The 26,831-nt window shown below is 37.8% G+C and overlaps 1 protein-coding gene across 2 annotated transcripts in view; it reads left to right on the forward strand.

The window, feature by feature from the left end:
• The first annotated feature begins 611 nt into the window (after positions 1 to 611).
• adamtsl3 (ADAMTS-like 3) overlaps positions 612 to 26,831 on the forward strand; it is a 207,091-nt gene continuing 180,871 nt past the window's right edge. The window contains exons 1-2 of one of the 2 annotated variants that reach the window (XM_051900104.1): positions 612 to 813; positions 1,268 to 1,390. In XM_051900104.1, the coding sequence (XP_051756064.1) occupies positions 1,322 to 1,390 (69 nt within the window). In that variant the 5' untranslated portion in view covers positions 612 to 813; positions 1,268 to 1,321. Of the gene's footprint in view, positions 814 to 962; positions 1,190 to 1,267; positions 1,391 to 26,831 lie in introns of those variants that run through there. The other variant, XM_051900105.1, reaches the window with a different exon arrangement.

Consider the following 26,831-nt stretch of genomic DNA (forward strand, 5'->3'; position numbering starts at 1 on the left):
TCAACCTGCTGGGTAGTTTTATTTAACTCAACTATTGTTAAAAATGACTATATGTCTGGCTTAAAATAAACCCAAAACAGGTTGGAAGTTAATAATCAGACACATAATTACTAGAGGCAACAATAATAATCAAAAGGTGAACATTTAATAAGCAGTTTAATAAATATGTATTGTTTAATTATTATTCATTAAACTTATAATAAATGTTTAATTTCCAATCTATTTTGGGTTCATTTTAATCCAGCCATATAGTAATTTTAAACAATAGTTGAGTTAAATAAAACTCCCCAGTAGGTTGGACAAACATTTAACCCAATCGCTGGGTTTGTCCATTTTCAACCCAACTTGGGTTGTTTTTAACCCAGTATTTTTTAGAGTGCAGATACGTATTTATGGACTAAAACAGGTTTTGTGTTCAGTATTTATTTTACTGTAAAAAAAAAAAAAAGGCTCTTTAATTGCAAAAAATGGCTTTTTAATAACAGGTTCTATCGCGACATGAAGTGTGACAACATGCCCCACTTCGGGGGGAGCGATCTAGTCGCGTCGCGTCCGGTATGGGACGCCTAGTGGACTATAAGCTCAGCACACTAACTTCTGTCAACTCAGTGTTCAGTACGCAGCCGTGCGCTGAGGAGAGAGCAGAAACTCAGTCATTCGAGCTGCATTCAGCCTTTATAACATCCGACTGACCGCTGCGTGACGGACACACGCCATTCAAGTGAATATATTTGGAGCTCGTGCGGTGTTTATTGATTATTGGTGCGGCGCGCGCGTTTAATGGATTAAAATGTGAGCAACTTTGCAGCAAAGGTAAGAGCTGATGATCATATAAAGGCACGTCTTTTCTTGGCTCTGCATGTCGAGTTTTTCTAGGATGATATCAGCTGGTGTTTGTTTTAATATGAGTCATTTATAAAGCAACTTTGATTTGTCTGACAGAAGCTGTGCGTTTGGTCAGATTGTCTGTGTGCAGCATCTCACACATGCACTAATCTGATCAAATAAAAGCTGTGTCATGTGAATATGGGCACAGAAACCTATCGCACTGCATTCCTACTGCTGTTGCATTATGCATGGGGAACACCTGAGAAAGAGGCTGTTTTTCACTGTCATAGCAGCCTAGACAGGGTAATTAAGTCAATCAGGAGTACCCCTGCCCGGCACTTTCAATCTAGAATCAACAGAGGTAAATAATCAAGCATCATTCTTCCAGCAGCAGCTCTGATCTGATCTGTGTTTAAATTCTCTCTCTGTCTCTCCTCAGGCTGATATCTGACTGACATCATTCATCAGGCAGCTCTGGAACAGGATTTTAAAGATGGAGTTCTGGGTTTTGCCCATTTGTCAGATCAGCTTGATGTTGACACTGATGTCATCCACTGGTCAGGTATGATAAAGGTCAAACATTGTTTTTGTGAAGTTAGTTATCGCTCACCTCAGATTTTCTCTACGCTGTATTATACTTGGCTGCTAGCTGCTGTACTTTTAGTCATTTGTAAAGCACTGACTCTACAGTTACATTTCATATAGTTCGTTTTATGATGGAACACACTGTACTGTGACGTTACAGTAGGGTTTAGCTGTTTTGAAACTCATTTGTCCTCTCTAATGCTATGTTGCTGCATATAGTGCGGCTTGCAAGTTCTATTCAGATGTAAAGTTGATCATTACACATTTTTACATTGGCTAATCATCATAATAGTCCATAATATATCCAAGCGCAAGGGTTTATGGGCATTCTGCCATTTTGTAAACCTACAATATAGCCTTATCGGATCATTTCTACAGTAATTTGTTGTTCTTATGTTGATATTGCAGTAAAAGTTTGAATTTTGTGTTTTATTGTAGGGTCATTGACAAATAAGATGTAAATTTTAAGTGTTAACAATGAGATTATGTGGTTTTTATAATCAATTAACACTGATTTTGTCATTTTTTACAAGATGAACAAAATTTGTCACCAAAAAAGTCTCACCGAATGACACTTTTGGTTATACCAAATGACGATATTTTCAAACACTGCTAACAGGCTGATATCTAGCTAGCAAAACGACATTCAAACATTTTATATTTAGTACAAGTTTTTAAAATATTACAACATTTTCCATGTTTTTTAGCGGTTGTACCGAATGACCTGATGTTTCGGGCATGCGTATGAGCAAACATGAATTTTTCAAATAGTTTAAGAGGGAGTTAGTTACTTTGCTTCACGAACTTTGCAGGTGATGTCACATGATACTGACCACATGACTTGATCCAAAATGATCCCTTTATATTGGTTACTCCGAATGACATCAATGAAATTTATTTTTCCGGACATTTTTTCTCATAACAAAGCAACGACTTCTACACATAATTTTAATACCATTTTGCACTATGTTGATGTATGATGTTATAAAATCATGCCAGAATAAAAAATATATACATTTATTACATTTTAAGATATTTTAATCACAAATGAAATGGCTGTATTGGCCTTTGGATGGTTGAACCGAATGACCTTTTGACACTTCAAAATCTTTAAAATAGAAAAAATATAATTGAAACCTTTTGGTTTCAATAAAAGAGATGTAGTTGTACTACCTTACATACTTTGGATGTCATATCTTTGTTTTTTATTATTATTAAGGCCTTTGGACAAAAATTTTTTTGACCCTGTAACAAATTTCTGTGAACAAAATGCTTTTGATGTTTGTTTTGTATAATGAGTGCATAATTATAATTGTGCACCTGCGCATTAGAAATCACACCATTTTTTTTATTTATATAGTGCTTTTTATAATTCATATTGTTTCAATGCAAAACAAATATCCAAATATTTGATAAACATATAAAAGCAATAATATTTAGTCTATATCTAACCCAAATTGTATTTTATTAACAGTTTTAGTGATTTAGAGTTAGTTTTAGTGACCAATCGATTTCATATTTGACCATTTTCAAATAGTTTATGAATATTTATACATTTTTATGTTTACTAAAGTATGAGGTTGGTGAGATTTTTAAAGTGTTTCTCGTGCACCAAGGCTGCAAAATATTAGTACAATTTAAAGTAACTTTTCTATTTGAATATATTTTAAAGTGTAATTTATTCCTGTGATCAAAGCTGAATTTTCAGCATCATTACTCCAGTCTTCAGTGTCACATGATCCTTCAGAAATCATTCTAATATGCTGATTTTCAGGATTCTCTGATGAATAGATAAGGGAACATTGAATACTTGTAACCCAGTTCAACTTGTGATATATTTACTCAAATATTCCAGTCAAATGTCGCAGCTCTCTCTTCCAGCCTCTCAAGTCAAATTACAGTCACAGACTCCATCACACGTCTAGAGGGAATCGTTGAACGTTTCCGTCTTTTTTAGTAAGAAACAGGTTATATATAGAGAGCTGGTGTGGATGTTAATGGAAGAGCTGGCATGAACATGGATGCCAGCCTAATCCATCGCAACAGGGCCACTCGATAACAGCCATTTACACCGCAGAGCTGCCACCTCATGTGGCCAAATCTCTTTGTCCTACGCGCCGGTACATGAATAACGACAGCTGAAACCCAAGTCCTTCCTTTGTGGGATTCTGCCATGGCTGAATGAAATGCAACTGGAAAGACGGAGGAGAGAGCAGGTAGCAGGTAGCATTAGTGAAGCAGTGCACTCTGGGATAGAGTTACAGCCGGCCACATCGAGAACCTTTTCCATGCACACACACCATTTGGCCAGTGTCATTCATTCCCTATTTTGTAGGAGAGCTGATGGACAGCACCAACGCTCTCTTTTACGCCACCATGTCAGAATTTATAATTTCCATCTTGCTGACTGAAGCAGGTGATTGGAGTCATCCATCTTGGAGGGAACAGGTTTCTGCTGGAGACTAAATTGAAATTTGATGTGCATTTATCCAGAGTCTCCATTAAAGCTCTTTGCAGTAATCTTTCAGAATAATATTTGTTCTATGGGCTAAACACTTCAGCGTGATTTATGCACGCGTGGGAGCCGCCGCTGGGACTCTTTAAGAAGCTGTGAGTTTCAGCACTGAAAGTGAAGCAGGTGTTTTCACTACTCTTTTCCCACATCTCCTATTTTCCTGCTTTTCCTATTAGAGAGCGGCTCTGCTCTTTCACCTCCCTCTGGCAGTGAGCTCCGCCTGCTAGACGCACACATCTCGACGCTGTCACTTTCTCATGGAAGGGGTTTGCAGGGTCAGCTGTGTTAGATGTGGGATTTGGTGGGCAGATGTATTTAATTTTACCTTTTGTTCAGCCTGATAAAGTGATAAAACTCACAAGGCCTCGGCTGAATCGGTGTATAGAGTGTTTATCAGTCTGGTATTGAGCCAGAAACATGTTTCATCAAATACACAAACGCAGATGTGAATGATCGGCCGGTATATTGTAAGTATGCACACTTGTGTTATGGTGGCAGTGACAAACCTCGAAGGGGACGATGTGTTGTGATTCGGGTAACGAGGATGTCAAGAATTTAAAGGAACAGTTCACTCAAAAATGAAATTTCTGTCATTATTTACTCACCCTCTTCTCTATTTTGTCCATGAACACAAAAGGAGAATTTGTATAGCTTTGTTTGATGAAAATATGTTGTAAGTTCTTTTAAATCCATCCATCCATCCATCCATCCATCCATCAGAAACCTTCACACTTCTACTGTCTATCTATCTATCTATCTATCTATCTATCTATCTATCTATCTATCTATCATCTATCTGTCTATATCTATCGTTCTATCTATCTATCGTTCTATTCTATCTATCTGTCATTCTGTCGTTGATCTATCTGTCCATCTATCTATCTGTCTATCTCTATCTATCTATCTATCTATCTATCTATCTATCATTCTATCGTTCTGTCATTCTATCTATCTATCTATCCATCCATCCTTCTATCGTTCTGTCATCTATCTATCTATCTATCTATCTATCTATCTATCTATCATCTGACCATTTCTATCCATCCATCGTTCTATCTATCTATCGTTCTATCATTCTATCGTTCTGTCATTCTATCTATCTATCCATCCATCCTTCTATCGTTCTGTCATCTATCTATCTATCTATCTATCTATCTATCTATCTATCTATCTATCTATCTATCTATCTATCATCTGACCATTTCTATCCATCCATCGTTCTATCTATCTATCGTTCTATCATTCTATCTATTGTTCTATCGTTTTATCTATCATTCTATTCTTCTATCTATCTCTATCTATCTATCTATCTATCTATCTATCGTTCTATCGTTGTATCATTCTATCTATCGTTCTATCATTCTATCTATCTATCCATCTATCCATCCATCTATCCTTCTATCGTTCTATCGTTCTATCTATCTATTGTTCTATCTATCTATCTATCTATCTATCTATCTATCTATCTATCTATCTGTCCATCCATCCTTCTATCGTTCTATCGTTGATAGATCTATCTATCTATCTATCTATCTATCTATCTATCTATCTATCTATCTATCTATCTATCTATCGTTCTATTCTATCGTTCTGTTCTATCATTCTATCGTTCTATTGTTCTATCTATCTATCTATCTATCATTCTATCATTCTATCGTTCTGTCTGTCTATCATTCTGTATATCCATCGATCCATTCATCCATCCATCCATCCATCCATTCAAACTGAATTACAATTCTACATCAGTTTGCTACCATACATCAGGTATTGAATTTGAAAGGCATTCTCAGTTCATTTCTGCATGGCCCACGACCTGTTGTGTACAGAATGCTTTGGCTCTTAGTTAAACTGCAGTGCTTTCAACTCTTGTATTCTTAAATAGTTTGGTGCACTTTGGCAGCAGGTTCTTATTAAGCTCTTAAATTCACTTGTTTGAATGAATCAGCACCTAACACTTTATCTCAGCTGAACAACCTTTGTTCTGCTGGGACCCAAAGCATGCACTTCTTCTTCCTGAGAAATACAACATTTAAGGAGAAGCTCTGAGGTTAAATGAGTACATAGTCAACAATTACGGGCCAGAGTAGATTTTGAAATAGCAATTCTTGCTTGGCTTATACCATAGATTATGACAAGCAGATGTTGCTCTAACCCTGTGCCTGATTGCTTTTTATTGCATTCTGTTTTCAATGGTATTGATATTCTCAAGTTTTCAATTGAAGCCATTTGTGCTCTCTTTTTCAATGTCACCGTCTCCTCTATTTTAGGGAGTGTTCTCTTCGCTTTCCATTTTACAATTTTTTTTTATTCCCAATTTACAGATTCGTAAACACTACTGAAGGGTTGCATTGTAGGCGGACTAACAAATGATCCTTTTGTTGTCTCTGCCTCTCAGAGACAGGAAATGCATAACAGTATGCTCTTTCTATTGCATTGTGAAGTTTAAAATTTTTTAGGATAGTTTTCAGCACTTGTTATTGACAGAGACCATAGAGAGATGGCCGGAAATCATGTGGCAATGAGAGGAGGAATGAGAATGTGTTGAATTCAAACCTTTCGTTGCAAACAAATGAGGTACAGTATGTTATGCCACCTACCTTTTGGATCAGCCACTGTGTTGGGAGCGTGTTTACGATGCCTTAAAATGCGCACTAGCTTGGAACAGAGCCAGTATGGTAAACAGTTATTTGTCAGTAGAGACGTGTTCATCAACACAAAAGTGAATAGTCAGAAAAACAACAGCTCTATCTCCCATGTCATTTCTGGCTAGCACTCAACAGGCTCTAGTTAGTGTTTGCGTGTGTGTATATTTAAATGAGTGAGCGTGCTGTGTTGGGCACGGTGTGAAGTTTTCCGTGGATGTGTCAGGCAGCAATGCGAGAGCTTTGGTTTCTCAGTGCTGTTGTATTGTGGGTCCAGAGACACTGCGGCTGCAGCTCCAGCCTGTTTGAACAGCTGACACCTAAAGCAGAGACAAAAAACTGGCTCCAGACAGCCTCATTGCTGTGAGCCGGGAATAGGTTGTGGATGTTTGAGTGTGTGTTTCAAGTAGGGCTGGGCGATATGGCCAAAAAAAAATATCACGCCAAAAATGTTCCTATCAGTCTATAATGATAATTATCACAATAAATGTCAAATCTTTATTTCTTTCAAGTTTAAAGGCAGATTTTTGCTCCTAAGTTAAAGTTGTAGAAACCAAACCGTTAATTGAGATTCATTAACAAAAATAGCTAATATTTGTAAAATTATTACTATTACGCGTAATTATTACTCCTTTAATACACTTAATACATGTCTATATAAATAATATAATACAATCTGATATATACAAAATTTGATATGTATATCCCACATTTCTGCCACAATGTAACAGTAAATACATGGTAAATGATGGTGATTTGTAGATTGAAAAGCCTTCTGACTTTAATAGTTGTGCATTGTTTCTCCTGTTTGTCAGTGCTGTTTCATCTGACTTAAAACTAGTTTCAATCACTAAAGACATTGGTGTTCTTCACTGAATTCAAGCGCTTCTCACTGGATCTCACAGCTGTTCAGTGCTTGCGTGACAGAGACCAATCAGAGAGTAAACGCACCTGCTTTAGTAAGCTCGCACTGCCAGTCTGTGGTTTTCCCGCGGAATTGGGCTACTATTACACTGTTGCCGCGAGTTGTTTTTCATGTCCGCGGGTTGAAGCGACCCCAAATAACATGATATTTAACCCCTGGAATGCAAATTTTACCAGGGGAACCCTGCCAAAAACACAGATTTTACCCCCCGGAACAAGATTTTTACCATGGGACCCCCCCCCCGAAACGCGATTGGACTAGTTTTGGGCTAGTTTTGAGTAGCAACTGAGCAGGTTTTGTTGTGAAAACCTGGCAACCCTGCTGTCGTTTGAACTTTGAGCCAAGCGGATAAATGGTCCGTGTTCAAATGAGTAGCACTGTTTCATTCCACTTTAGGTGCATAAACATTGTATCGAACATTTATCGAACTCTCGATATCGTTTTATCAAGGAAAATTATATCGCAATAATTATCTTTTTTTTTTTTTTTTTCTCGCCCAGGCGTAGTTTCAAGTTTGCACTTGCATGTATGTATAGTTGTTCTTTATGGATAAGCAAGAAGGCTACAGGGTCCCACACAAAATATTTACACCAAAAAATTCAAGATTTTAATATTTATTGAAAATGGCAGGTTTTGTATTTGACATCCATATGAAAAATGTTACACATACTGTAGTGTCATGGAAGGGCGACTTTACAAAGTGTCTAGGTAGCAAAAAATAATGGAATTTTGAGGTACTCAAGATCTCTTCATAAAGTTTGACAGATTTTAAACTCTTTTTCTGCTTTGTACTCATTGATGAGGTAAAATCCTATGGTTTTATTCAGCTTTCATGTGTTCTACAGCTTCACAGTATCTACTGATGGTTCAAAGGGTGTTAATGTTTTGATTTATTGGTCCATGCAGGGCCATAAATTCACAGCTGCTTTTAATTACAGTTTTACAGATAAACCCTTAAATCAGTGCAGCACATAAATATGTTACTCTGAGACAGTCAAACTCAGAGTGCAGGACAATCGTTCTGCAATAAATGATTGAATCCCAAATATTGATTTACATCTTTAAACTCATGCATGATGTAAACCTAGACGTAATTCCTGTAAGTGCAGTTTGGTCTGTGTAAAAAAGCACTTTGTGGATAGTCACGTCTTGCTGTTGTATAGCAAAATATGTGAAAGCTGTCAGGATTAAAGACCCCATGTGGTGAAAATCAAGTTTTTAATGTTGTTTATGTGTTTGTGTGGAGACTCAAACCATGTGCAAATTCATCAGTCAACACCATTGCTGAGTTTTTTCTCCTTAAAACTGCAGTGTACCGCCTCTTGTAACCAATCCCATGTGGGGCTGTTCCTTTTGTGTGATTAATCGCATACTTATCGAGAAATTAAGCATGCATCATTTATCAGATTGAAGGATGATTCTCACAAAACTGTATTTTCTGCAAGCTTTTTTCAAGGGAAATTTAGGTGTCTTTCAAAAAAAGGATACTTGGAGACACCAAATAACCAAATGATATAAGGAGTCCATATAATTCATAAGTTTATGCACACCAAAGCATCCATGAAAAAAAAAAAAAAAACGTTACAGCAAAGACCTTGTTTAGAGCTTTTTAGAGCTTCATGTCAAGTTGCGATACTGAACAGAACCACACGGAGATGCCCAAAAAACAAAAACAAAAAAAAAACCGTAAACCAACCGCCTTGACCTGACTGCATATACCTACACCTACTACAGTACACGGATCTATTCAGAATTACTAAACACAGCAACACACACATGACAAATCCAAAGATTATCCTGAATTTGTGTGGAAACAATGTACTGAATGTACTGAAATGTGTCTGTGCATAAATACAATGTGTGATCAAGTCATGGAGAGCGCGCACACAGTTTTGTTTGTGCATCAATATAACGGACTCACCTGTGCTCACTGTACGATTCTTATACATCACCACAATCGTATTTACCTGGATTGAAATCCTCATCCATCAAAACTTTACTAGCGAGACGCTGGTTTGCTTTATTCAGCACCGAAACGTAGTTTGCACATCATCTGGCCATACAGCGGTGTTCTGTTTAGTCTGTATTTCACACAGCATGTTGTGAGGGCTCGCGCTCTTCTGAAACAATCACAGAATATGACAGAGCTTGTGTTTTAAAGCAAAACACACACTGGAATAAATAATTCACTGAAAACTGTTAGAAGCAGGAAAAATGGGCAAGCTTAAGGATTTGAGCGAGTTTGACAAGGGCCAAATTGTGATGCTAGACGACTGGATCAGAGCATCTCCAAAACTGCAGCTCTTGTGGGGTGTTCCCGGTCTGCAGTGGTCAGTATCTATCAAAAGTGGTCCAAGGAAGGAACAGTGTTGAACCGGCGACAGGGTCATGGGCCAAGCTCATTGATGCACGTGGGGAGCGAAGGCTGGCTCATGTGGTCCAATCCAACAGATGAGCTACTGTAGCTCAAATTGCTCAAGAAGTTAATGCTGGTTCTGATAGAAAGGTGTCAGAATACACAGTGCATCACAGTTTGTTGCGTATGGGGCTGCATAGCCTCAGACCAGTCAGGGTGCCCATGCTGACCCCTGTCCACCGCCGAAAGCGCCAACAGTGGGCACGTGAGCATCAGAACTGGACCACGGAGCAATGGAAGAAGGTGGTCTGGTCTGATGAATCATGTTTTCTTTTACATCACGTGGATGGCCGGGTGCGTGTGCGTCGCTTACCTGGGGAACACATGGCACCAGGATGCACTATGGGAAGAAGGCAAGCCGGCGGAGGCAGTGTGATGCTTTGGGCAATGTTCTGCTGGGAAACCTTGGGTCCTGCCATCCATGTAGATGTTACTTTGACACGTACCACCTACCTAAGCATTGCTGCAGACCATGTACACCCTTTCATGGAAACGGTATTCCCTGGTGGCTGTGGCCTCTTTCAGCAGGATAATGCGCCCTGCCACAAAGCAAAAATGCTTCAGGAATGGTTTGAGGAGCACAACAACGAGTTTGAGGTGTTGACTTGGCCTCCAAATTCCCCAAATCTCAATCCAGTGGAGCATCTGTGGGATGTGCTGAACAAACAAGTCCGATCCATGGAGGCTCCACCTCGAAACTTACAGGACTTAAAGGATCTGCTGCTAACATCTTGGTGCAGATACCACAGCACACCTTCAGGGGTCTAGTGGAGTCCATGCCTCGACGGGTCAGGGCTGTTTTGGCAGCAAAAGGGGGACCAACACAATATTAGGAAGGTGGTCATAATGTTATGCCTGATCGGTGTGTGTGTGTATATATACATACATATTTAAATGAGAATAATTGTGATTAATAATTGTGATTATCAGTTTAACCATTATCGTGCAGCCTTACTATACCAGTTATGCATGAGTTTAAACATAACCAAACATTTACTTTTAGACAACTTCATCAAACTTTTTTTCTTACTGAAGATGTCATTTAAGTGCTGGAATCCATTTTCCAGATTTCCCCCCAGAATCAGCTCTGAAAATGCAAAAGAAAGTCTGCAGATTCTGTTTGAGCCTTCACATCAGTTATGCAAAAGGGCAAAAGAGCTCTTATCTGTATGTTTTGACATATACTGCTCGTCATGAATTCTCTCTCTCTCTCAATCTTTGGTGGGTCAAGTTAGAACTGAAAGGCTCATTCATACGCAGTTACTGTGTGGCCATTCACTCTTACCAGCTGTAAACAGACTCACTGCCTTTTTGCACGCGCTGCGCTGCTAATCTTTTGGATGGAACCCTCTCTCACTCTCTCTCACTCTTTCTCACTCTCTGACATGGCAAATTGGCTCTTGACACTAAGCCCTGGCGCATATTTCATGAGCCATTAATGGGCCCTGTCAGCTTTTGATAGAGAGCATGGCATCATGTTTAGTACAGGACCTTGAAGGAATAGTTCACCCAAAAATTACAATTGTATCATCATTGACTCAGGTCCAGGTCCTTTCAAGCCCTGTATTATTTTCTTTCTTCCATTAAATGCAAAAAGAGATGTTTAGCAGAAGTGAATGAACTGTCAAGCTCCAAAAAGGACACATACAAGTATCATGAAAGTAGTCCTTAAGATTCATGCGCCAGACTCCAAGTCTTCTGAAATCGTACAATAGCTTTTAGTTGTTGTCCACTGATAATTGTCATCTCTAGTCTGATTTCCTGTCACATTTTTAAAAAAAAATTGCTGTGCATTCTTAAAACTAAAGGTTCCAAAAGGGGGTTTTTCAACAAAGAACTTTTAATTTTTGGAGTGTGTCATGATTGGTCACATGACCAGAAATAATGATGTATGTGCATCTAAAGAGGCACTATTTTGGAATTGAACACAAACATGAATGAGATTTGGAATATAGCGCACAATGCAACTTTTATGATCTGATTTAATGTTGTTTTTTTATTGTTGAAATAGTATAAATCACCATTCACTTTCGCTGTCTCAAAAAGAGCAGCTCGGATATTCTGTCTAGCATCTCATTTAGAGGTTTATAGAAGAAAGAAAGTAATATGAGATTGGAATATGAGGGTGAGTAAATGATTTTCATTTAGGGTGGAGGGATTTCAAATGAAATGTCTAAGACAATTCATTTGAAATGTAATCATATTTGATTTAAGCCTATGTGAACACTGATTGTGAGCTCTTGGGTTCTGCCTCATTTCACGAATCTTGTTGTTGAAAGGACTTTGATCTCTGACTGACACCAGATGTTTACTGTTTAAAGGTAAGAGAACTGGTTTAGCACCAACTTTACCAAATCCCAGTGTTACTTTAGTATTATTTATATACTAGTATCATATTTTTTTCATATTTTGAGTTTGAGTTTTTTCATATTTAGAGCTTTTATTTGTATATTATTTAAATTTTAGTTTATGTTTTAGTAATGTTTTGTGCTTTTGTCATTTTTATTGGTTTTAGGTTTGTTTTAAAGGGGTCATGAACTGCATTATTTTATTATTTTATAATGTTTCCTGGGGTGCACTTATAATGGTAGTGTGATTTTTTTTTTTTTTTTTTTACATCAAAAATGATCATAATTTAGAAATAAAAGGCATTTTTCCTACCTTGATTTTAGCGCTCTTAGTTGAACGCTCTGTTCAAACGCCCTTTGAAATCTGTTCAAAGGGCGTGTCTGCTGTGAGACTTCAGTGTAAACGCCCACTGCTGTGATTGGCTGACATCTTTGCATATGAAAATAGCTAAGTATTACATCTGGAACTCTCGAAAACTTTTAAAACAATTTTACTATTACAGTTCTCAAGGTTTACTAATCATGAAAAGTGTTGATTATAGCATTATATTGAGATCATGGCATGTAGTGATGAGCATATAGCTTATGTTGAGTGCATGAATGGCTATTTCGTAATTGTAAATCCATTTCTGCACACTAACAAATGCTTTCATCATAACTAATAGTGCAAACACAATAATGTAAATAAGAGATTCGTTGAATAAAATGGGAGTTTTGGCGAGAGTCCAGAACTCAGTCACTGATAACCTCGCTCTGTTTGATTGACAGCTCCAGTGATTGTAAAGGGATCGTTCTTTGATCGCTTTCTATATATAATTTAATCACAGCTTAAATAACAGATTATTTTCATCCTACTAAGAGAAACAATTTAAGAGAAATAATTTATATTGATTGGTTTTAGTTTTTGTCAATGTATTACTTTATTTTACTATCCACTATCCCCCAACTTGTTAGGGGCATACGCTTTTAGAAATTCTCTAGAAGTTCTTCACCCCACTTTCTGGGAAATCATATTTTGGATGTTAAAATGTCTTAATGTGCATAGTTCCCTATTAGTAAGACATTTTGTTTGTTAATTCTCTGAAAAGTGTAAATACTGTATATGTGGTGCTATCAGAAAGTTGCTCTGTTTGTTTAAGCTTGATATAGCAGTGCAACATTGACTTTGAGGCACGATTACCTGTTTGGACCAATGACAAATGGGAGTGGTGTTTGAGAAACCTGTTTGAAAACTGTCATTATTTTTGTAATAGTGCCTACTAGCAGTGTTTTTGTAACTTGCGCCCGCTTACCTGGCTGATAAGATTTATGTCTTGCGCCAATTTTTAGATCATTCTTAGATCCCTGACACCATATAATTTTATATTTCTTGCTCTTACAGTCTTAGTTTCAGTTTGCTCTCCATATGAAGTTGGTCTTTAGCATGTTGTTCATATGCTTCGCTACACTCGCAGTGTTTAATTCAGACATGTGGAATGCTTACCCAGCACTGAGGCGCTTCCTGAAGGAGGCTTGCTTTGTAAATACAGTAAACTGTGTGTTCTCTCACCTTTACTATTTATTATTCTAAGTAAGTATTTCAATCTCTGCACTGAAGCGCCTCAGGTGGCTTTTGGATTTGCATATGGTAGATATCCAGCAGCAGTTCACCTCAGTGTTTTTCAACCTCATGGCATCTGTTAGCTTGTGCATTTTCATTTTATTTCGACAATAGAATAACACAATCAAAATGCAAGTTGATTGTGGAAGAGGTGGAGATCATGACTGTTCAGACTGACTGGGAATCATTTAAATTATATTTCATAACAAGTTCTGCTCCTCAGGGGCTTAAATTCGTGACAGTAGAAAACAAGATGATTCTTCACATCCAGTCTTCATACTGGATTTTTTCTCTCCAAATAATCCTGTTTAGAGTGGATGATTTACATTTTATGTTTTTACCAGATGGTTTCTTATAAAATAGATTGCGTATGTTGAGTTATGAGGACAGATAGCTGAAAGTAGCTACAGTACATGCCGCATGCTAAGCTAAGCTTCTGAAACCAAGTACAGACTCAAAGTAATTGTAAATTTGCAGCTCAGATCATTGCTGTGTGCAATAATGAGACATTTTCATTAAGATTTACAATTTGTAAAAGTCATTGAGTGCTGCAGGGATGATGTATTTTGTAGGCCAAAACCTGGCCAGAGTTGCCAGATTGGGTTGATGATTTCCATCCCTAAAACCTGCCCAAAACATTCACTGCCAAAAGAATGTGATAGAATCCTATTGTCATGACAACCAAGATTTATAAAGACAAGTTACCTCCTTAAAACTAAATAATTATAGCAAAATAAAATTATAAAAATGAACCAACATCCAAATCAGCAACGGAGCAAAACATGGCAAGTACATTAAAAGAAAATGAGCAAATATGACAAAAATGTTTCTACCCAAACAGGTAGACACTATTAAAGTATGTCAAATAATTGCATGTAACCCTCAGAACTTTAACGCTCTGAAACACATGCATCGTTTACAATGTCAAAAGCAAAAACAAGCCAATTCAAGTGGAGACAAAAAAAGCCTGGTAATCAGAATAAGCAACGTAATTGCAACACGCTCATGCACACACCATAACAGCTGAAAATGTGTCATTAGTGTTCAAAAATTGAATGACAATAATAGTAATTGTAACAGTCCACTGTAGGTGAGTTTGCAGAACCCAGGTGCAGTTAATTGAAACAAAGTGACATAAAATATAATCCAAAACAGGCTTGACTTACAAAGGGCCCTATCATACACCCTGCGCAATGCGACGCCAGGCGCGACCCAAGTGTTTTGTGATAGTTTCAGCCCGACGCAGTTATCATTTTCACATCCAGCACCCATGTTGTTTAAATAGCAAATGCATTTGTGCCCATTTGTGTGCCCATGGGTGTGCTGGTCAGAAAACAAGGTGTGTTCAGGTGCATTGTTGGCGTGTTGCTATTTTGAGGTAACTGATTGGCTAAAAGTGTGGGCTCGTCAACAACGTCAACACCAGCCGACTCTGCAGTGGGCGTGTGTTTAGTAACGTCATGATGACTGATTGGATGGAGTACATGCACACTTTTTGGTTTTGTTTTTAAAATAAGTACCCTATCAAATTTTAATGTTTGAAAACCGCCAAACTGACCCCAAACCAGCCCAAATTTTGCCTACCCGCACAATCAAGTTCAAACTGCCCAACCGGGAGTTTGATTGACAGGCGATCTAACCAGTCATATCGCTGAATCCGCCATTATGTCCGACAAAGAAGTCAGGGGAGTTAGTAGATTAACGTCGGTGGACTTGAACTTGAAAAATGGTGTGTACTGACGTCTTTCCGTGGTTGAAACAACATACCTTCTGATGTTCATTCATGTTTATTTGATGCTATAAATTAACTAGTCTGAAGAGATGATTGGTTCACGAGCCGCTTGAACTGAGGCGCTACAGCGATCTGTCACGACACATTAAAGAGCTACAGAACGGTATTTATTGTTTAAATTTCTTTAAAAATTACAAAATTTGAGAGTTTGTTTCATATCAAAAAGTAACCTGCTTTGTCTTGTCTGTCGACGTGTTGTCAGCGTCCTCTTTGAAACTAGAAAGATGCTAACTTCCGGGTTGGCCTTCAAAAATGCGTCGTAGCTACGATCCTCTATTAACATGATATTCACTAAATACCTGTTTTTTTGTTTTTATTATTTGATCAATTTATGCACCACTACTATCATTAAAAGGTAGAACAGCAGGAAAATTACTGTTTTCAAATAGGTTTTCAAAAGGCTCCCTCTGTCTGTTAATGAATGCATTTACATGCACATTCTTACAGTAATAATTAATGACGCAAAAAAATTTAAGGTCATGCAAAAGCCTTAAACTGTTATTGTATCAAATCAAGTCCCACCCACATTTTTTTCTTTTTAAATATTCTGTTTCACTTATAAGGGAGTAAAAAAAGGTTAATAAAAGGAAGGAAGTTAATAAAATAGGTTGCAAATGCAGTTTCATGTTGACTTTGAGCATAATAAAGTTGAAAAGGGGAATATATTTTCTGCCTCTCAACCCCCCACTTTATTTTGGGTGGTATGGACAAGTGTGAGTTATGGATTGTAGGACCATTAAATGCTTAGCGGTAAATCCTGGGCTTCCTGCTGAGCCAAGGCTGGACTTTTCCCACAGGCAGATGCCGTGGAGTCAGGATGGGGACTTTTTTTGTTGGTATTAGAGGTGGAGGAGGCAGGGTTAAGAGTTAGCTGAGGTAGAGTGGCGTTAAGCTGACGTGTTAAGGGTTGTGATTAGAAACAGAAGAGGTTTGGTCAGTGCCGAGCTGGGCTGGAGTCAAATGTGGCAGTGTTGGTGCTTGTAGGGGAGGGTGATAAGAACTGTTAACTGTTAAGGAGGTTAAGAGCAGACGAGGTGGGGTCACAGACTAGAGTAAATATAACAGTGGAAGGATAAATTATCTTGAGCTACTCCCAGACTCGGACATATTTCAGAAATGGAAATATTTTAACGTGATTAGCTGTGAAATATTGCAACAATGTATATTCATCTCAGTTGTAGAGACGTTGCCTCAACAGGCCAATGTGAGCTAATTATTATTTGTTTTAGTGAAAAGATTGTTGCTCTGTTCCAAAACCTAGACTTCTTTGATAGCATGCTTTCTGAAATGGAATCTTATTAGTGACCAATTTTACACATAGCATCCTTGCGTCACACACTGAAAATAAATTGGTATAGCATTTATTTTGAAACAGTTTTCACTCTGAAATTGCTAGTAATTTTTTTTACAAATTTGTTACAAATTTGTAAATCGATGAGTATGACTATCTGCCGAAAACTAGTGATTACAGTTTAAAGTTTTAAATATGGATATTTTTCTTACAAAATGCATCGCTTCACTTCAGAAGTCCTTCATTAATCCCCTGGAGTTGTATGGATTATGATTATGGATGGATGTGCTTTTTTGGGCTTCAAAATTTTGAGCCCCATTCACTCCCATTATAAAGCTTGGAAGAGCCAGGATATATTCAAAAGTTTGAGGTCAGAATTTTTTTTACATTTATTTTTGAAAGAAATTAATACTTTTCTTCAGCAAATCAGCATATTAGAATGTTTCTGAAGGATCATAAGGAGTAATAATGCTGAAGATCCAGCTTTGTTATCGCAGGAATAAATTACATTATATTTATTTTTTTATGTTATTTTAATTTGTAATAATATTCCACAATATTAAATTTTTTACTGTATTTTGATCAAATAAATGCAGCCTCTATGACCATAAGAGACTTCAAAAACATTAACGTTCATTTTTAAACTAACTGATTTAACATTTGTAATGACATTTTGTGATATAATTGACATTTTTGAAAACTGAGACTTTGTTTTATTGAAAATTTTATTGATAATTGATCAAATTGATATAATACCTCAATACCTAATAAATACCTAATGAACTATAATTATGGTAGCACTTTATTTTACAGTCCTGTTCCCCATGTACATAGGATGTGCATTTATTACAGTAATTACAATAATTGGGTAATAACTAGGTATTAACCCTGAACCTACCCCTAAACCTAACCTTAAAGGATTAGTTCACTTTCAAATGAAAATTACCCCAAGCTTTACTCATTCTCAAGCCATCCTAGTTGACTTTCTTCTTTCTGATGAACACAATCAGAGTTATATTAATAAATATCCTGACGCATCCGAGCTTTATAATCCATCCATCATAAACGTGTATTCCACACCGTTCCGGGGGATTAATAAAGGCCTTCTGAAGTGAAGCGATGCGTTTGTGTAAAAAAAAAAAAAAAAAAAAATCCATATTTAAGTTTATGAAGTAAAATATCCAGACCAGTTTCCGTATTCGCTCCAGAAGGCCTTTATTAACCCCCCGGAGCCGTGTGGAGTACGTTTATGATGGATGGATGTGGATGGAACGCTTTCTTCAGCTCATACTCGTTTGGTAACGCTCACTGCCATTATAAAGCTCGGATGCATCAGGATATTTATTAATATTTCTCAGATTGTGTTCATCAGAAAGAAGAAAGTCATATACACCTAGGATGGCTTGAGGGTGAGTAAAGCTTGGTGTAATTTTCATTTGAAAGTGAACTATTCCTTTAACCCATGTAGTTACCTTCTATTACCCAGTATTTTCTTAGGTAAGTACACGTACTGTAAAATAAAGTGCAACCATAACTATTTATTGATACCTTCTGGTACTGAATTATATATTATAGTCAACATTTATCATGTTCCCTCCACTATTTTTAGCCTTCTCTGCTGCCAATAAAGAGGTTTCTTAGAAAAAGTTTACATTTTGTTACAGCCTATGCACCAGTGATGCCTTAAAATGCTTTTCATTTAGGCAGCTTGCTAGGTTTTGGAACAGAGCCCATGTGCCTTCAAAAGAAATATCCTATTCAACAGAATTCTGTACAATGTCAAGGTACCCAAATAGATCAGGAACAGCTGTTAGCAGATCCTCACATTTACCCAACTCCCATTCTCAAGGTCAGCCAGACCCCTCTCAGAATTCCTCAACAGGATTTTCTCTGAACACGTCACCTGACCTCTGCGTACATGGCTCATGGGGTGGTCATCAATGCTGGAGGTAACTGTTGACTCAAGGGTTATTGTCCTATAACCTCTTTTTATTGGTTTTTCATAACCTCGGCAGAGCACATAAGCCATCAATAACCATCTCATGCTGGATTATTGGCTGGTTGTACAGTCAATGGCTGACTCTGGTGGGTTTTTAGAGACCTACTAATGTTCAGCTTAGTCCAGAAATGGATTGATGTGTCTGAAATGATTGGATGTATTTGATTGGTGCTCAAGAGGGCTAGTCCCTCCTCCGGTGCTCTTGTTTACACATCTCGGTGAGCAGCTCAAGCCATCAAGTGCCTTCTAATTGCTTCAGGAAGCAAGTTGTGTGTAATTGCCTTGTAAGTATGTACATTTATGAATGTTTAGATATGTGAATGAGTGTTTGGCAACTGCCATGCTTTACCTTAGTTACCCAGAAACACTTGCTGGCATGCTGCGAGTACATTTGTCACAGGTGTCAGGTTGATAAAAGTGTTGCCATGACATGCACCTCCATCCTCTTGAGCTCTTGCTTATTAAAGTGCCTTCAGAAGATAACAGAGATCAACAGACAGCTGGAACAAGCCAAAAAAGGACAATCTTAACGTAAGACTAATGACAGAGTACAACTAAGGATGGCTGGTACTAGAGGTGTGCGATATGTATTGTCTACGATAATATCCTAATTGTTGTTTTAATGGTGTGGAAGCTGACTTTATTGAGTATGTCACTCACTTTGGGGGGTAAAAATCAAAAACACACCTTTATGTAGCCTATTAGAAGGCCCCAAAAATTCGATGTATGACTGCAAAAATGCCCCTGTTTGAGTTTTTGTTTTATATTTCTATATGATATAGTTAAGCAGTATCACATGAGCAAGAGTGCTGTTTCTCCCGCATATCAGCATGATTTTAAACAGCAGTTCAATAAACAAAAACTCAATATTGAGTTACATTTTAGACACATTAGACACATACATTGTCAATATTGTCTGTTTTTTCTCTATTTTGCTCACAAAAATAGTTCCAAACAACGCCGTAAATTGAGTCTTTCTCTTTAAATAAATTTAATTGTTATTAACATTTTCTTAAGGATAAAAAACACATTTACACAGTTACTGTCATAACTTGTTTTCATGACAAATTTATTTAAACATATTAAATAATTAAAGGGGTCCTTGATTATGGTTTCACTTTTTTAACTTTAGTTAGTGTGTAATGTTGCTGTTTGAGACATCTGCAAAGTTACGATGCTCAATGTTCAATGCAAAGAGAGATATTTCCTTTCACAGAAATCGCTTTTTAAGGATTACAACAAATGGCTGGTAGGGACTACGTCGAGCTTCTTCCCAGGTTAGTGACATCACAAACCCCAAAATTTACATAAACCCTGCCGCCGAGAACATGCAACAAAGGGGGTGAGTCCATGTTGGGCTGCTTTAGAGAAGAGGAAGAGTTGTTGTAGTAGAGTGTTGTTACCATGCCGTCATTTTACACTGCTTCACAAACGAGGGTCAATTCAATGCTGGATTTGCACAAAAGATTAACATGACGGCACATGCTAGTCGATGAGTTGAATCAACTCCACAGCAACCACATAAATTTATCCACTAACCATTCAGAAACGTCCAGTTTCATTCTAAAAGTTGTAACTTCTTCCTGAGTCTCTCCATCAGTGTCCGGTTTGAACAATGTAAGGCTGAACACCGTTACCGACAATCCTCATTTTGGCTGCGTGAGATTCTCCAGCTTTGTTGTTGTTGACCAATCAAAGCATGAGCTGTTAAAGCTCCGCCCTCTTCTGGAAAGGGGGCCGGGAGTAGCAGCTCATTTGCTTTTAAAGGTACACACACAATAACAGTGCTTTTTTGATCACACCCAAATAGGGGCAAATTTGACAAGCTATAATAAATGATCTGTGGGGTATTTTGAGCTGAAACTTCACAGACACATTCTGGGGACACCAGAGACTTATATTACATATTGTGAAAGGGGCATAATAGGTCCCCTTTAAGACATTAGTAACAGGTAAAGTAAATATAATGAATATATAAGCTAATATAGTGCATATATTTTGTGAAATGCTTCATTTCTCTAGTGAACTAACATGCTGTGGACACTAAATGACTTGCCTGAGGTAAATGTAATGCTATGTGAGATATTATTCTCAAACAGTTTTATTGATGTCTTTCTGTAGTTGAAACATTGGTTGAGAGATTACACGTAATAATATCTATGCATAGATTGTCTGTTCTTCTTCTGCGCTTTTCCCTGTTGTGGTGGTTAGCAAACAGTGTTGCATTACCATGTGCCCCCTTCTGGATTGGAGTGTGAATCACCTGTCACTGACTGTATTCGTCGTCTGACTGCATGCACCGAACTGTGACATCCGTACCGTGGCAGTTCAGGACGAATACATGTACTGTTACACCCCTACTATATAGTAGGCGAAAAACCGTGTGTGAGCCGAGTAGTATGTCCAAATTCATAGTATTCATAAAACTATAGGTGAAAAGGACCCGGTTGACCTACTACAGTACTTCTGGCGAGATTCCAAAATGTATAATCAATAGACACTTCACTATCCCATGAGGCCACCGTAGAGGATTTGTGAATGGAAATTATGTGACACAACTGACACCGTAGGTCACTTGACAGATGTGGTATGTCTGAATTACATTCATACTACATACATTCATACTATAATACCAAATGTAGTACCTACTATATAGTATGCGATTTCAGACACAGCATGTGAAAGTGATGTGAAGGCCAAGTATGGTGACCCATACTTAGCGTTTGTCCTCGGCATTTAACCCATCCAAGTTAGTGCACACACATTAGGAGCAGTGAGTAGTGAAGATTATGAACCTACTGGTGGATTTAATTCATATTTAAAGTATCATTTTATTTAATTTTTAATGGACTTTTCAAAATATTATTTTTAAAACATTAAATTCATAACATTATTCGTGTAATTGTAATCGCACTGTAAATACATCTAAATATCTGTGTCACTTCTGCAGTGCAAAAATAGATTTTTATTGATACTGATTTTATTTGACAAATGCGACAAAACCCCTCAAAATATTAAGTATAATTTTATTTTTCAATATCGCACACCCCTAGCTGATACTCAAGTATTTCGTAAACAACTCTCTTCTCTTTTCGAAATAAAATTGACTGTTTTGCTCAACAGAATTGCCAGTGGTGGACACTGTAGATAGGAGGTAAGAACTTGAGGACGACACAGTTCCTCACATCAAGAACTTGAGGACAGCACGAACAAAGGGCTTTTTTATGCTGCTTGACCTCTTAGTGAGGGTAGGCCTGCTTTCATAATGAGATCAAAGATCTGGCACCATCTTCTAACACCTGCATTTGCTAAAACATTCAGCCTGAGGGTACAGTACTAGCAGAACGGTCCAGCAGCAGTGTCTAATGAAAGCACACAACGAACTTGATTACTTTGTACTCTAGGTATTTTAGCCCTGAAAGCTGTCAGTAGTCTGTATTGTGTTTACAACTTCAGTTGCTTCACATTGTATTCCAGTTGAGTGCACTCTTAAAAATAAAGGTTTTCGCAGTGATGCCATGGAACAGGGGTGCTCAATCCTGTTCCTGAAGATCTACCTACCTGCAGAGTTCAGATCCAACCCTGATCCAATTACGCACTTGTAATTAACATCTACTCCTGAAGATCTTAATTAGCTGGTTCAGTTGCGATTGATCAAGGTTGAAGCTGAACTTTACAGGAAGGTAGATCTTCAAGAACAGGATTGGGCATCCCTGCCAAAGAAGAACCGTTTTTGGGTTCCTCAAAGAACCTACCAGTGAACAGTTCTTAAAAGAGCCATTTTTGTCTGATGTGAAGAACATTTTAAAAACCTTTTTCCACTATAAAGAACCTTTTTTTTTTTTTTTGCAGTGGAAAGTTTTCATGAATGTTAAAGGTTCTTCATGGGAACTATCATCGCTAATAAAGAACTTTTACTCTTAAGAGGATGTTGTGGACTAAATTCGATGAATAATGTTGCTGAATCATGGCCTCTGGGTTGGTCATAGCCTTTAGGTTATGACTCGGCTTTTGTTCCCAACAATAAGCCACATATCTGCTCGATTAATCCCTGCATACCAACCGCTTCTGGTACGACAAAAAACAGTCACCAAGAACATCAAAGTATGGCCATAGGGAGCAAGCTCAACCCTGCAGGGCAGTTTTACTCACACTGATTGGAATATGTTCAAAGAGTCTGCAACATGCTGAGATTACACTGATGAATAGGCAGTATCCATCATGGGCTACAATCAGCAGGTGCGTGGAAGATGTTGTCACCAGAACCATCACCACACATCCCTACTGAAGGCTCTGGCTATATACACACTCCAGTGTTTGCTGCACTGCTTTTCAGTGGCAGAGCACAGTTGCTGATCTGCTGAATATCCAACACCAGGCCAAAGAAATTATATTTATCTAAGTTTTGACTGAGTTTGCAGTGTGAATCAAATGTCCCATGTGCCAATTCACAAGTATAAACAATCACTCAAAAAGGATTCATCACTTAATGTATAGAGCGGCTACTGAATCAACATCTGACTGATTTACTAAACTACAAGTTTTAATGACTTTCAGTGGTTTCAGTCTCAAAATGAAGCAAGTTTTGTGTATTTGAGATTCAAGAATCTTAAATGAAGATTTGTTTTGAAATGCAAGTGTATATACACTTGTTCAAAAGTTGAAGATTTATGTTTTTTTGACAGAAATATGTTATGCTCACCAATTTATTCACAAAAATACGGTAAAAACAGTAATATTGTTAAATATTATTGCAGTGTTGTAACTGTTATATCAGTCTACAGTGACTTTATTCCTTAGAAATCATTCTAATATGCTTGATCCATGTTAAAGAAACATTTCTTATCATTATCAATGTTGAAAACAGTGCTGCTTAATATTTTTGTGGAAACTGTGGCGTTTTATATAAGCAATATCACACGAGTAGCTGCGCAATATGGCTGTATATCAGCACAGGCGGTGATTTGGCCGTAGGTATTTGAGGTCTGAATAACTACATTCTTGCCTAAGAAAACTTTAAAAACTACATTTCATGACATAAAAACAGTAGTAGTACAGGGGGAATATCGCACAGCTCTCAGCCAATCAGATTCGAGATCCAGAATGAACTGTTGTATGTATATATATATATATATATATATTTATTACACGGCTCTATGTAATACTAGGTTCTGATTGGTCAATCGCGCCATCCAGCGGTATGTTATTCCCAGATAACAACCGCTAAAAACAGATAACACAGACTTATCCGGGTTACTGAAGTCTGCAGCGCTATACACTTGCTAGGAACTGTTTTTCCTCGTTGAAGTTTTGCGTTTAAGCTAATAAAATATTAAAACACAGTCAAATCAGTTATTTAATTATGTCATCCGGTAACGCGGACTCGCTCTCTCGTTTCACACAAACGCAGCTGCTGCCATTTTGCGACTTGTTTTGTTAACTGTAATGGATTATAAGTTATCACATTATCAATTTCATCTCAGATCAATATCTCTTATTCCCATAATTATTTATGTGGTGAAATGACATGTAATATGTGGTATGACTGTACTGTATCTCTTAAATGTCTGTCTATTGTGAACTTGCCGCTTGCTAGCAACTGCTCTCTCCGCGGAAGCTTTGCGTTTAAAGAGCTTATAAAATATTTTGACTCAGATCAATATTTCGTGTCTAATTATTTAAGTAGCTGTGTAGTAAGCGGGATAATGTACATCCAGCCGGTTGTTATCGCAGAATAAACCCCTTCAGGCTGATGCAAGACCCCTCCGCTTCACGCTGGGGGTCCTGATCACCCTGTCGGGGTTTATTCTGCGATAACAACTCGCTGGATGTACATTATCCCATATTATACACACACACACACACACACTCTCACTCCTGTGCCATTCCTAACTTACTCATTCCTAAGCCAAAAACGGCACAATATTTAGTGGTCTTTTAATAGTATTAACTATTGTAATCACAAATCACTGGTCAGAAAATTAGCAAGAACTGCACAAATATTGTAGATAAAGTAACTTGGGAATAGCCTTCCGCAACTTGCAGACAGCTTCTAACAGGAAGAAAAGTCAGTGTTGTCCCACTCAATGTTAATGGCATCAAACAGTTCATGAGTAGTTGAAAATTGTCTCCCAGTTTATTTGAGATTAATGTGAGACCAAATATTCACTATAGGGTTCAAATCTGGACTCTGAGCCGGCCAAAACATGAGCCTGATGGACTTGATCTCAAGCCACTTTTTGGTTGTCTTTACAGTGTGTGCAGGAGCATTGTCTTGTTGAAAAATAACATCTGATCATTCCTCTTTAGATAAGTACTTTTTATTTTGGGAAGCAAGCCATTGTGCAATATATTCTCATGAACTCCAAAGCATTAAATGACTTTTCACAGTGAAATAGCTCACCAATAACAGTAGCTAAAAAGACAGCTTTTCCTCCATGCTTCACTGTGCTAGAGATGCATTTATTATTATATTTCTCAGCAGATTTTCGTTGATGCCGCTCTGGAGCATCACCATGCAACTCGTGTTTCATTGTGACTCACTCCACACACGATTACCCATATTCTGCCAAAACCTTCATTCTGTCTTTGATGTTTTTTCTTAGACAGCAGTTGCTTTTTAAGTAGTGCATATGCTTAAATGTTGCTAATTTCCTGACCATTAAGACAATTAAAAGCTTAGTGCTTAGTTGGCCCATTTTTTTGCCCAGGAGTATATGTATATATTTGAAGTGCGCTATGAAAAAGAAGTTGTTTTATAAGATAAGTCACAAGAATTTTGCAGCTGGCGGGATTCATTTATGACACTACGCGACTACGTTTCTAAGGTTTCTGCCAACGGTAACTGATTGTCATAAAAAAAGACTCTGAAAGCATTTATCTGACGTCAGGGACATTTTATGATTGTCTTACAAGGGGTAAGTGACTCAAATTGTCGTTGGCGCTTTTTCAGAATGATTTAGAGTCAGGATGCTTTTACCAACTCATGCTCCCATTGCTCAGGGTAAATGTTGAATCTTCATTGTCCCACTGACTTCAGAGCTGAGGAATGCTAGAGTGACCAGATGTTAACCTGGCCCTGTTTTAAAGAAGTTATGATCCAGGATTAGGTCCTCTTCTGACTGTACTGATCCTTGGCACCGAGTACTAAAAGTCAAAAGCTTATCTAGGGTTAGGCCAGTCTGAGAAAAGGCACTGGCCTGCTGCCATTAACCCAGAGACCAGCTTGGAGAAACCAGCTGGAGTTTTCTCCACATTATTGAGTATACTCACTCTGACGGCATCGTCACATTCCTTCGGTCAGAGCGGAGCCTTTCACTTCCAATCTTTGATGTTAGAACTCAACTTAGTGCTTTACTTATTTGGCACTTATGCCCTGCTGAGACAATGTATCTACAGTTCCTTAATAGAGTGGCTGATGAAACATCTTCTGGCACATGAAAACACGCACACCTGTGCCTGCTCTTGTAAATGCCAGTGGAAGTGCGCTGAGCCTTTAGTAATGAGCTTGTATGTGGCGCTAAGCTGAACGAAACCCAGTACGGTTCCTCCAGTGCTGCCTGAAATTCAAGCTGAATCAAAACCAGGTTAAATTACGGCAAGAGTTAAAGGGTTAGTTCACCCAAAAATGAAAAGAATGTCATTTATTACGCACCCTCATGTCGTTCTACACCTGTAAGACCTTCGTTAATCTTCAGAACACAAATTAAGATATTTTGATGAAATCTGATGCATTTACAGCAATGGTACTTCCTCTCTCAAGATCCATAAAGGCTACCCTGTACTCACTGTACTCACATGAACTGATTTAAATGTTTTTAGTACCTTAGTACCTTTAGTACCTTTATGAAGCAATGGGAGCATGTTTTTAGTATTGTATAGAGTAGAGTC

The sequence above is a fragment of the Ctenopharyngodon idella genome, chromosome 7, assembly GCF_019924925.1.
Source record: "Ctenopharyngodon idella isolate HZGC_01 chromosome 7, HZGC01, whole genome shotgun sequence".
NCBI classification, from domain to species: domain Eukaryota; kingdom Metazoa; phylum Chordata; class Actinopteri; order Cypriniformes; family Xenocyprididae; genus Ctenopharyngodon; species Ctenopharyngodon idella.